Consider the following 12,877-nt stretch of genomic DNA (forward strand, 5'->3'; position numbering starts at 1 on the left):
ACTGCACTCCAGTCTGGGTGACAGAGTGAGACTCCAACTCAAAAAAAAAAACAAAAGCAAAAACAAAAAACCCCAAAAACCATATATATATATAGTTTTTGAGTCGGAGTCTCACTCTGTCACCCAGGCTGGATGCAGTGGCATGACCATGGCTATCCCAGCTATGACTTCCTGGGCTCAGGCAATTCTTCCACCTTAGCCTTTCAAGCATCTGGAACTACAGGTGCATGCCACCACACCCAGCTAATTTTTTTATTTATTGTAGAGATGAGTTCTCTCCAAGTTACCCAGGCTGGTTTGGAACCCTTTGGTTCAGGCAATCCTCTTGCCTCTGCCTCCCAAAGTGCTGGAATTACAGCCATGAGCGACCAGTCCAGCCCATTATTATTGTATTAAAATTAATTAATAAATACATTATGATTGTCTCAGTTTTAATTTCTAATATGATAAATATTAATAGCCAAATGTCATATTGCCAAAAGCTCTCTGAGGTCCTCAATAAACTAAGAGTTAAAAATAATCTTGAGCCAAAAATGTTTAGAACTATTGCTCTTGTCTATGATTTGTTCACCATAAAGATTTAAAGTAAATGACTAGGCCAGGCTCGGTGGCTCAGCCTGTAATTCCAGCACTTTGGGAGGCCGAGGCGAGGGGATTGCGTGACCTCACGGGGTTCAAGATCCACCTGGGCAACTTGGCGAGACCTCACCTCTACAATAAATAAAAAATTAGCCGGGTGTGGTAGCGCACGCCTGTAGTTTCAGCTCCTCGGAAGGCTGAGGTGGAAGGATTGTTGGAGCCCAGTGGGTCGAGGCTGCGGTGGCCGGGAGTGACAGAGTGAGACTCCAACTCAAAAAAAACAAAAACAAAAACAAAATAAATGAGCTGGGCTCGGTGGCTCAGCCTGCAATCCTGCGCTTTGGGAGGCGGAGACGGGTGGATTGCCTGAGCCCTCAGGTTCGAGACCTGCCTGGGCAACTTGGCTAGACCTCATCTCTATAATCAAAAATCAAAAATCAGCCAGGTGTGGTAGTGCACGCCTGTAGTTTCAGCTACTCGGAAGGCTGAGGCGGAAGGATTGCTGGAGCCCAGCATGTAGAGGCTGCGGTGGCTGGGAGTGGCCACTGCACTCCAGTCTGGGAATCAGAGTGAGACTCCAACTCAAAAAAAAAAAAAAAAAGTAAATGACTAGTATGAACCAAAAGAAAGCTGGAATAGCTATCTTAATATATGATGAAATAGGATCTAAGGGCAAAAAAAAAGTGTACAGAGTGTGGGAATCTAAAGGTTGTTTATACCAATAAAATAAAAATGGAATTAAAAGATGCATTTGGCTGGACTCAGTGGCTCAGCCTGTAATCCCAGCACTTTGGGAGATTGAGGCAAGTGGGTTGCCCAAGCCTACAGGTTCGAGACTAGAATGGGCAATTTGGCTAGACCTCATCTCTACAATAGATTAATAAAGTAATTAGCCGGGTGTGGTAGTGCAAGCCTGAAGTTCTGGCTACTTGGAAGGCTAAGGCAGAAGGATCGCCGGAGCCCGATCGGTCGGACACTGGGGTGGCCATGAGCGTGCCACTGCACTCCAGTCTGGGCAACAGAGTGAGACTCTGACTCAAAAAAAAAAAAAAGATGCGTTCATAAAAACATATTTATCAAATTATGTAGTCTCAAACTAGATCAAGAAACAACTGATAGAAATATATAGATAAATGAGTAAATCAAACATTATAAATGGATATTTTAGCATATCCTTGCAGGAGCTGTTAAATCAAGCAGAAAAATAAGCAGAGTTACCAAAGACATGAACGATAGAAATAACAATCTCAGCCTTTTACATCTATATCAGAATTCACAACCAAGAGAAAAGGAATAGACATTGGAGTGCACCAGAATATTTACCAAAATAGATTATGTATTAGGTCATAAAAGAAACTTCAGTACATTTTAGACAGTCACAATGATGAAAACTATGTTCTCAGACCATAATGCAATAAAATTAGAAAGTAGTAACAAAAGGATGGCTTTAAAAATTCCATTCATCTCCCCTAAAATTAAGAAATAGCAGAACTAGATGATAGTGAAAACACTGTCTAAAATTGTGGGTCAGAGATGAAATGTACTCAGAGAGAAATTTATAGTTTAAATTCATTAGAAAATAAGGACAACTATAAACAACATCGTCCGCTGATGAAATTGATCAACAAAGCAAAGGAGAAGATACACAGAAAGGGGAAAATAACCCCAGATACAATCATGGACACCGGCTTTTAGGTCATTAGACTTGATGCCTCAAATCAGAAGCTGACTGAACAGGTCTGGCAGGATACACAGAGGAACAGGTCATGATGATCTCAGGATTGCAATGGGGGAAGTTAGAATTCCCATGTTCTGTTCCTACCTCGGCCCCTAACAGTGTGGCATGGACAAGCCACTCTATCTCTCCCAGCCTCAGGCTCGCTTTGGGACTTGAATAAGGTGCATATGAAGCACCATAAACTGTTTAATTTTAGAAAGGACATCATGATTACAGGGTTGTTCTTGATATGCTAACCAGAGTTGTCTCAAAATAAACTACTCAGGGCTCACTCAATAACAAAACCTGGCTTTCTGGCAGATAAGAAACCAGGGTGAGATGACTGTGTTGGTGGACGGGCACGGGGTTGGACATGAATGCTACTATCAACAGTAAATTTTGATTTGGGGCCGGGCATGGTGGCTCATGCCTATAATTCCAGCACTTTAAGAGGCCGAAGAAAGAGGATTGCCTGAGACCAGAGGTTTAAGACCAGCCTGGACAACTTGGCAAGACTTCACCTCTACAATAAATTTTTTAAAAAAATTAGCCAGTGGTGGCATACAACTGTAGTTCTGACTACTTGGAAGGATGAGGCAGAAGGATCGCCTGAGCCCAGCAGATCAAGGCTGTGGTAGCTGTGAGCATGCCATTGAACTCTAGCTTGGACAACAGAGTGACAGAGTGAGACTCTGGATCAAAGAAACAAAATTTTTTTTGAGTTGGTATATTATGTTGATTATACAATAAGGATAGCTTCATTCCTTGGGTGGAATAGAATATCATAAAAACAAGCATTGTAATAACATTCTTTTTTTTTTTTTTGAGTTGGAGTCACACTCTCACCCAGACTGGAGTGCAGTGGCCACTCCTGGCCACCGCAGCCTCAACCCGCTGGGCTCCGGTGATCCTTCCACCTCAGCCTTCCGAGTAGCTGGAACTATAGGCACGCGCTACCACTCCCAGCTAATTTTTGATTTATTGTAGAGATGAGGTCTCGCCAAGTTGCCCAGGCGGGTCTTGAACCTGCGGGCTCAGGCAATCCACTCACCTCAGCCTCCCAAAGGCGCGGGATTACTGGCTGAGCCACCGAGTCCAGCTATAACTTTTAGAATATTACTAGTTTTTGAGAACTTATTTTGTTAAAATGAAAAGTCATATTCAATATATAATTAGTATTAATTAATATCAACATCACATTAAAATAATATCAATAGCTAATGTTTACTGAGAGCTTATTCTACATCAGGCACAGATCTAAATTTTATTATTATTATTTTTTTTGAGTTGGAGTCTCACTCCGTCGCCCAGACTGGAGTGCAGTGGCCGCTCCCGGCCACCGCAGCCTCGACCTGCTGGGCTCCGGCGATCCTGCCGCCTCAGCCTTCCAAGTAGCCGGAACTACAGGCATGCGCTACCACGCCCGACTGATTTTTGATTTATTGTAGAGATGAGGTCTCGCCAAGTTGCCCAGGCGGGTCTCGAACCTGAGGGCTCAGGCAATCCACTCACTTCAGCCTCCCAAAGGCGTGGGATTACAGGCTGAGCCACCGAGCCCGGCGATCTAAATATTTTTAAATGTCTTTTTTTTATTTTTGAGTCAGAGTCTCACTGTCCCCCAGACTGGAATGCAGTGAGTGGCACGCTCACGGCCACTGCAACCTAGACCTGCTGGGCTCAGGCGGTCCATCTACCTCAGCCTTCCAAGAAGCTGGAACTACAAGTGTGCGCCACCACATCCAGCTATTTTTTAAAAAATTATTGTACAGATGAGGTCTCACCAAATTTCCCAGGCTGGTCTCAAACCCCTGGGCTCAGACAGTCCTCTTGCCTCCACCTCCCAAAGTGCTGGGATTATAGGCATGAGCCACCACGCCTGTGCTTTTTACATGTCTTAAATCATTTAATACTTTCCATAGGTCTGTGAGATTGATAACTACTTTCACCACGACCCACACTCATCTTACAGCCTACGTTTGACAACTTGCCCTGTTACACAGCTGATGGCCGTACCAAGATTGTAGCCCAGGCAGTCTGGCTTTGAAGCTTCTGCTATTAAACACTACACCATACTCCAGAGCTGCAATGATGCTTTTGGCTGATAAGCACTCAAAATATGGCATCAGCTTAAAACAAAAAGAAAGAAATCATGTCCTTGGCAACAACATGGATGCAGCTAGAGGCTGTCATTCTAAGCAAATTACCACAGAAATAGAAAACTGAACACTACGTGTTTTCCCTCATAAGTAGGTACTAAACACTGGGAACACACAGGCACAAGGATGAAAATAACAGACACCCAGGCTCGGTGGCTCAGCCTGTAATCTCGCACCTTTGGGAGGCTGAGGTGAGTGGACTGCCTGAGCCCACGGGTTCGAGACCCACCTGGGCAACTTGGCGAGACCTCATCTCTACAATAAATCAAAAATTAGCCGGGCGTGGCAGTGCGCGCCTGTAGTTCCAGCTACTTGGAAGGCTGAGGCGGGAGGATCGCTGGAGCCCAGTGGGTCCGCTCCGGCCACCGCACTCCAGTCTGGGTGGCAGAGTGAGACTCCAACTCAAAAAAAAAAAAAAGAAAATAACAGACATTGGACACTGATGAAGGGGGAAGGGACAGAGGGGAAATAAGGTATGCACAGCCACCCATCAGGTACCATGTTCACCATGGTGGGGGTGAGGAGGCTGGGGACTGGATCGTCAGAAGCCCAAACCTTGCAGTTATGCCCTATCCCTATGTAAAAAATCTTTACACATGCCCCCTGGTTATAAAATAAAATTTAAATTAAAAAAAAAATAAAAACCTAAATGTGACCAGTTAGAATTGAGATGTGTTGACAATGAAAAATACATGTTGGATTTCAAAGATGTAATACAGAAAAAATACCCAATTATTACTTTTGCGTATTAATTATCCTTTATTTATTTGAGTAGGAGTCTCACTCTCTCACCCAGGCTGGAAATGGTCTGCTCCCGGCCACCGCAGCCTTGATCTTGCTCGGTTCAGGTGATCCTTCCACCTCAGCCTTGCAAGTAGCTAGAACTACAGGCACACACCACCATGCCCGGCTAATTTTTTGATTTTTTTGTAGAGATGGGGTGGTCTCACCAAGTTGCCCAGGCTGGTCTTGACCACATGGGCTCAGGCAATCCTTTCACCTTGGCCTTCCAAAGTGCTGGGATTAACAGCATGAGCCGCTGCACCTGGCCCAATTATACTTTAAAATGTAAATATTTTGGTGTATAAATTTGCATAAAATATATTACTAAAACTGACTTCCTCTGTTTCTCTACTTTTTTTTTCTTGAGCTGGAGTCTCATTCTGTCACCCAGGCTGGAATGCAGTGGCATGCTCACCATCACTCTAGCTTCGACCTGCTTGGCTCAGGTGATCCTTCTGCCTCAACCTTCCAAGACCTGGGAACTACAGGCATGTGTCACCATGCCAGGCTAAGTTTTTTGATTTATTGTAGAGATGAGGTCTTGCCAAGTTAACCAGGCTAGCCTCGAACCTGTGGGCTCAGGCAATCCTCTCACCTCAGCCTCCCAAAGTGCTGGGATTATAGGAGTGAGTAACTGCGCCCGGCACTGTTTCTCTACTTTTTAAATGTGGCTACTAGAAATTTTTTTTTTTCTTTGAGTTAGAGTCTTACTCTGTCACCCAGACTGGAGTGCAGTGGCTGCTCCCGGCCATCACAGCCTCGACCTGCTGGGCTCATGGCAATCCCTCCGCCTCAGCCTTCCAAGTAGCTGGAACTACAGGCGTGTGCTACCACGCCCGGCTAATTTTTGATTTATTGTAGAGATGAGGTCTCGCCAAGTTGCCCAGGCGGGTCTCGAACCCGCGGGCTCAGGCAATCCACTCACCTCAGCCTCCCAAAGGAGCGGGATTACAGGCTGAGCCACTGAGCCCGGCTGGCTACTAGAAAATTTTAAGTGACATAACTAACTCACATTATAGATAGGTTGGACAGTGCTTCTCTAGAGGGCCACAGGATGCTTTGTTGTACCCCAGCATGGAGGCGGAACTCATTTCATGATGTGGACTCATTCTCTCAGTCCCCTCTCCCTGTGTATGTGACTCTAGCATACATAGATCAGAACGGAAGTCACAAAAATACACAAACAATCAAGTCCCTTGATCTAGAGTTCCTGAATACCTACCTCATCCAAGTAAATGTTCAGTGTGTCTGTTCCCAATTCAACCTTCTTCACCAGTGGCTGCTGGAGAAGCTGAATAAGAAAAAGGGGCAGGGAGGAGGCTGAGGGCCAGAGCCTTTTCTAGCCTTGCCTAAGGAAATCTTCCAAAGTTCTGTCATGATCAAGGAAACAATATATACTGTGGAAAAGGTTAAAAAAAAAGAGACTAATACAGTTTGCATTTCATATATCTGATGCCCCTTTGTAGCCCATTTAGATAATCCAATCATGAGAGTGTGTATGTGCACACACACACACAAACGCACACACACACACACACACACACACACACACACACACACACCCATGGTGCCCATTTTCCTAGTTCTTTTTTTTTGTTTGTTTTGAGTTAGAGTCTCACTCTGTCACCCATACTGGAGTGCAGTGGCCGCTCCCGGCCACCGCAGCCTCGACCTGCCGGGCTCCGGCGATCCTTCCGCCTCAGCCTTCCAAGTAGCCGGAATTACAGGCGTGCGCTACCACGCCCGGCTGAGTTTTTGATTTATTGTAGAGATGAGGTCTCGCTGCCCAGGCGGGTCTCAAACCCGCGGGCTCAGGCAATCCCCTCACCTCAGCCTCCCAAAGGTGCAAGATTACAGGCTGAGCCACCGAGCCCGGCTTTTCCTAGTTCTTTTGATGAGGATGTTGGGTCCCCTCACAGCTAGATAAGTGAAGAAAACGGCAGCAACTCACTAACTGACTGGTGCTCTCCGCGGGACTGAACCCAGACAACATCTTCACTTCCACGATAGCCATATTTGAAGAGCTGCGGCTCCCCACGTAACTGAAGGCAGGAAGAAGCAAATATGTGTGAGCCTGTTGTTTCAGTGCCCTCTGCATCTCCAATACACATGCACACACACGTCCCAGCTCAGCTCCTGTGATCCAGTTGCCCAGCCCCTCCCCCAGCTCGCCTCACCTGGTGTGGACAGTGAGCGTCAAGGATCGAGAGGTAGATTGCTCACAACTAGCTTTGTCCATCTCCACACGCAGACTAAACGTCTCCATATTTTTCAGAGGGAGAATGTTATATCTCAGCACGGTCTGGTAGGAAGAAATAGATAACCAAATCAGAGTTGGAAAGAACTTATGTACAGTCCAAACTACATTTCTTTTTTTTTTTTATGTTTTCACACATTTATTTCTCTCAAAACGTGTCTATAGGGTACACATTCTTCCATTATTTGCTTTCATTTTAGTGTCTTATTGTAAAAGGGTCCGTGTTATAAATCAAACGCAATCTCCCTATAATTAGAACCAATCTGCCAATTTATCTATTGTTGATTGTTTTCTAGCATTGCTGCTTCTGTGCTGCTGTTTTTTAAGATGTGGGGTACAATTCAGGGTTGGGTATATAAATGTTCATTATGTAGGTACCCTTGTTGATGAGGTGTGCCCCTCCCTCCCCTGGGTTTGGTTTTGTTTTGTTTTTGAGTCAGAGTCTTACTCTATTGCCCAGGCTGGAGTGCAGCGGCATGCTCACAGCCACTGCAACCTTGACCTGCTGGGCTCAGGTGATCCTTCTGCTTCAGTCTTCCAAGTAGCTAGAACTACATATGTGCACCACTACACCCGGCTAATTTTTTGATTTATTATAGAGACAGGGTCTCGCCATGTTGCCCAGGCTGGTCTCGAACCTGTGGGCTCAGGTAATCCTCTCATTCTCCGCCTCCCAAATTGCTGGGATTACAAGCGTGAGCTACTTCGCCCAGCCAAACTAAATTTCTTACAAATAAGATAGAGAGAGAAGGCTGCCCTCAGACTCGCCTTCCAAATGTACATGTGTTCTCATGGATCTCTGCCTACCTGTGCGTAGACACAGCCCTGGCCTGAGGCCTCCAAGGTGTACACTCCAGGGATATCGGGCAGAGCCTCCTGCTGAAACACCAGTCTGTTGGCAGTCTGGACGTTGAAAGTATGCTGGAAACCCTCAGTGGATTTTACCACTAGGTTGACCTCCTCAGATGGCGCGTAGGCAGTACTGGCGTATTTGGCAAGAGCTTGGAGAGCAACCACAGTATCCTGAAGAAAACAATCAAACTTATGCTTACCATTTTGTGAGTCATTGGAATGAACCTTTTAAAAAAAATTTGGAGTCTCACTCTGCTGCCCAGGCTGGAGTGCAGTGGCACGCTCATGGCCACCGCAGCCTCAACCTGCTGGGCTCAGGTGAATCTTCCACCTCAGCCTTCCAAGTAGCTGAGACTACAGGCATGTGCTACCATGCCCGGCTACTTTTTTTTTTTTTTTTGAGATGAGGTCTCTCTAAGTTGCCCAGGCTGGTCTCGAACCTCTGGGCTCAGGCCATCCTGTCACCTTGGCCTCTCAAAGTGCCGGGATTATAGGCATGAGTATTGGGATTATAGGCGTGAGCCACCACGCCTGGCCTGGAATGAACCTTAAACAACCCTGTAACCCACACATCTGGTTGTTGTTAGCTGGCTTGGATGACACTTCTATGTATTAAGAGAACTGCATCCACCTCCTCTGGGGAAGCTGACCAAGAAATCTTAGATCTGGTATGCTTAGAAAACCACCATCAACAAGTTACTACTGAACATCCTTGGATTACTTGGCTAACCTAATAAATTCATATTCAGAAATCAAACCTAGCTTCAGAATGGGTTACTGCTTAGAGCAAGTGGGTAACTGTTCAGTATATTGTATATTTTATAGTTTTCTTATTTGGAGAGGAAACAGCAGCAACCTCATAGCCCTAGAAATTGCACATTCTATGAAGTCATCTAACTGTGTAATGAGAGCATCAGGGATCCTAGGAAAGTCCTTCCCTGCAGGCCAAGGCATCGTAGCCATTATACCATGTGACAATCTTGTTTTCACCTGGGAATAAGACAGATAAATTGTCACTAAGAGAGCGTGGTAGAGTGAAGTATGAACCTTTTCATTCTGAAAACATAATTTATATAAATTATAACAAGGGGGGAGGAAAAAAGAGGTGTTCAGCAAAACTGTCATGTTCTGCTCTGTTATGAGAATTTCTATATGCTTGACACTATGTAAAACATGTATTACGAAAAAGGAACCCGACTTCTCCATATAACAAATGAAAAAATTCTTATTTAGACATCGTTACTCTCCTACAAAACAGGAAGACAAGTCACTGGCCCTGGGAAAGCTGTGAACAAGTTATCTCTGTGCAACTTGACCGTCTACGAACATCTTTTTGTCTGTCCTTTGTGACTAGGCCAGGGAGGTCTTTACTGCTTGAACATATTGAAACAATTCAAGGAAAGGGACCTCTCCTCACTGAAAAGCCAATAAGGATGATATATGACATGTGACCTCTCGTTATAGCCAAGAGGTTTATTTTATTGAAAAACAGTGACATATACCTATCACCAAGAGCTCTAAAAATTTCACCCACTGCTTTCTAAAAATGTTATTATGTATTATAATTACTTAGGGAAGAGCAAGAAGAAAAAAGTCTTTTCCAGTCTTTAGCTAAGAATTTCCCTGAAATAGGGAGGTACAGTATGATATAATTTTAATTTTTTTAAAACACAAATCTTCAATACTTATAAAAATATAAAATGAAAACCAAAACAAATAACCCTGTTTTGGGCTTGATTGACTTTAATTTTCTTTGTGGGTCACCATATAATTTTTAAAATTCCAATTAGGTTATTACCATATTCAAACTCAGGGCTCCTAACATCTTTGCCAAACATTCCATCTATTAAAATCTGTTCATTCTGCCAGGTCTAATTTACATATTATGTCTTCTGTGAAATTGGTTCCAATTTCAACAAATCAGATTTTAATCTCCTTCGGATAAGAAATATCTTTTCTTATTTATTTTTGTACCCTCATCGAAGTTATTTGGACATGGTTGATATTTAACAATATTTTCAGAACAAATGAATTAATTACTACTTTCTTTGTTATAATCAGAAATAATTTTTATGATACTGTTTGAGTTTACATACAATTCTTTCCCTCTTTTTGTCCTTACTGCCACCCCACTGATTCAATTTCCTGTTACCCCAACCGAGACAAATTGAAATCTCCTCATGTCTTCAAGTTCAGTGTCTCTCTCTTCTAAATTATCCCATACACCAAGTGACAGATTAATCTTTCTAAAACAAAGTTCAAAAACATTAATAGCTCCTCAGAATTAGACACTAACTTGAGTCTGACATGCAAGGCCCTTCATAATAAAAGCCTACTCTTGACTTCCAACTCAAATCCTATTATGCTTCAGCTAAACCAGTTTTCCCAACAGTCCATTCAACACTTTTGCTAATTGGTGTCTCTCTTCACACCATTCTGTCTTCCTTTCTGTAGTTACCTACACAAATTTTACGAGTATCCTTTTAGATCCATCTCAAATGCCATTCCCTTGTAAAGACTTTTTTTTTTTTGAGTCGGAGTCTCACTCTGTCACCCAGGCTGGAGGGTAGTGGCACGCTCACAGCCACTGCAGCCTTGACCTGCTGGGTTCAGGCAATCCTTCTGCTTCAGCCTTCCAAGTAGCTGGAACTACAGGCATGCACCACCATGCCCAGCAAATTTTTTTTTGTTTAGGTAGAGATGAGGTCTCGCCATGTTGCCCAGCCTGGTCTCGAAACTCTGGGCTTTGGCAATCCTCTTGCCTCGGTCTCCCAAAGGGCTGGGATTACAGGCTTGAGCCACTGTGCCTGGCCTCCTTTCTTATGTTATATAACCAGATCCTGCTTTGTAACATATAGCTTATTCTTCAGACTATAAACTTTTTAGAGTCGAGCCTGTACATTATTAGTAATACCTGCAATAGCAGAAAGAGACATGCCCGTGAAGCTTGTGCTTATGTTTACAGACCCCATAATCTATCTATCTATCTATCTATCATTTATTTATTTATTTAGAGTTGGAATCTCACTCCATTGCCCAGGCTGGAGTGCAGAGACATACTCATGGCCACCCCAGCGTTGATCTGCTGTTCTCAGGCAGTCTTTCCACTTCAGCTTTCCAAGTAACTGGAACTACAGGCGCATGCTACCATATCTGGCTAAATTTTTTATTTATTGTAGAGACGAGGTCTTGCCATGTTGCCCAGACTGGTCTCAAACCCGCGGGCTCAGGCAATCCTCTCACCTTCACCTCCCAAATTACTGGGTTTACAGGCTTGAGCCACTGCACCCAGCCCTAATTTATTAATATATAAATTTAGCCATAATAGTACATGTCCTATTTACATGTAAAACATGGATCTCATGATGTTTCATACTCTACACATAAAGAAAATTAAACGCATCTGGTACTATTTATGTACTCATCTGACCCATTTTATGAATCCTTCTATGTGTTTTTCACATGCTTTTTCTCTCTCTCTAAGTCCCAGGCCTAGAGGACAAGGGCAATGTTTTTTCCTCTGTCTTCACACAGGATCTAATCCCACCTGGTAAGTGGCAGTAGGAGAGCAGAATGTTTACCTGAGTAGAAGAGAAGCCCCCGTATGCATTGCGTTGCTTGGCCAACCAAGCCACTATGCTAGTGGCCTGGGCTATCTCCTTTTGAGTCAGGAGGGGCTTGATAAGCTGGGCCAACAATACATATGCTGTAAGTTCCACGTCGAGAGCCTCAGGCTCAGACCAAGGGCTGGCATTCGATGACTGAGAAGGTTTCTGACTCCAGTGAGTGGATTCTCCTATGGAAAAAGAAATATTACTATGATGGTCTTGGAAGGAACTGACTGTCCCATATTCACTTTGCAAATGTGGCATCTTATAGCAGAGAAAGTGTCAACCAATAATGAAGCATGGGTTAGAAAAAAATTTCACGGAATCTGCTGATTAATTGACCCTGATGTAAATGCAGGTGTGTGTGTGTGTGTGTGTGTGTGTGTGTGTGTGTGTCTGTGTCTGTGTGTGTGTGTGTGTGTGTGTGTGTGTGTTTTACACATAATTCCCTAAGGTAAAGCTGAGAGCCTCAATAAATCCTCCTGCCTCCAGCAATTACATAAAAACTACCCTTGTTACTTGATAAGTTCTGATGCTTACAGAGGCAGGTAAATAGAAATTTCTTCTAAGAATCTGTGTGTTTGAAGATGGGTGCTGTGGCTCACGCCTGTAATCCCAGCACTTTGGGAGCCAGAGACAAGAGGATTGCCTGAGCCCAAGGGTTCAAGACCTACCTGGGCAACTTGGCAAGACCTCATCTCTACATTAAATATGAAAATTAGTCGAGTGTAGTGGCGTACACCTGTAACTCCAGTTACTTGGAAGGCTGAGGTGGAAGGATCACCTCAACCAGAAGGTTGAGGTTGCAGAAGCTGTGAGCATGCCATTGCACTCCAGCCTAGGCAACAAAGTGAGACTCTGAGCCGGCTCGGTGGCTCAGCCTATAATCCCAGCACTTTGGGAGGCTGAGGTGAGTGGACTGCCT

The 12,877-nt window shown here is 44.2% G+C and overlaps 1 protein-coding gene across 1 annotated transcript in view; it reads right to left on the minus strand.

The window, feature by feature from the left end:
* A2ML1 (alpha-2-macroglobulin like 1) overlaps positions 1–12,877 on the minus strand; it is a 54,832-nt gene that overhangs the window by 6,931 nt on the left and 35,024 nt on the right. Inside the window, exons 29-33 of the mRNA XM_008050317.2 lie at positions 11,926–12,140; positions 8,300–8,515; positions 7,413–7,537; positions 7,187–7,277; positions 6,458–6,526 (exon numbers count right to left, since the gene is read on the minus strand). Of these exons, the coding sequence (XP_008048508.1) occupies positions 6,458–6,526; positions 7,187–7,277; positions 7,413–7,537; positions 8,300–8,515; positions 11,926–12,140 (716 nt within the window). The remainder of the gene's footprint in view (positions 1–6,457; positions 6,527–7,186; positions 7,278–7,412; positions 7,538–8,299; positions 8,516–11,925; positions 12,141–12,877) is intronic.

The sequence above is a fragment of the Carlito syrichta genome, unplaced genomic scaffold (assembly GCF_000164805.1).
Source record: "Carlito syrichta isolate Samal-C Ts95f unplaced genomic scaffold, Tarsius_syrichta-2.0.1 Scaffold143822, whole genome shotgun sequence".
Lineage (NCBI taxonomy): Eukaryota > Metazoa > Chordata > Mammalia > Primates > Tarsiidae > Carlito > Carlito syrichta.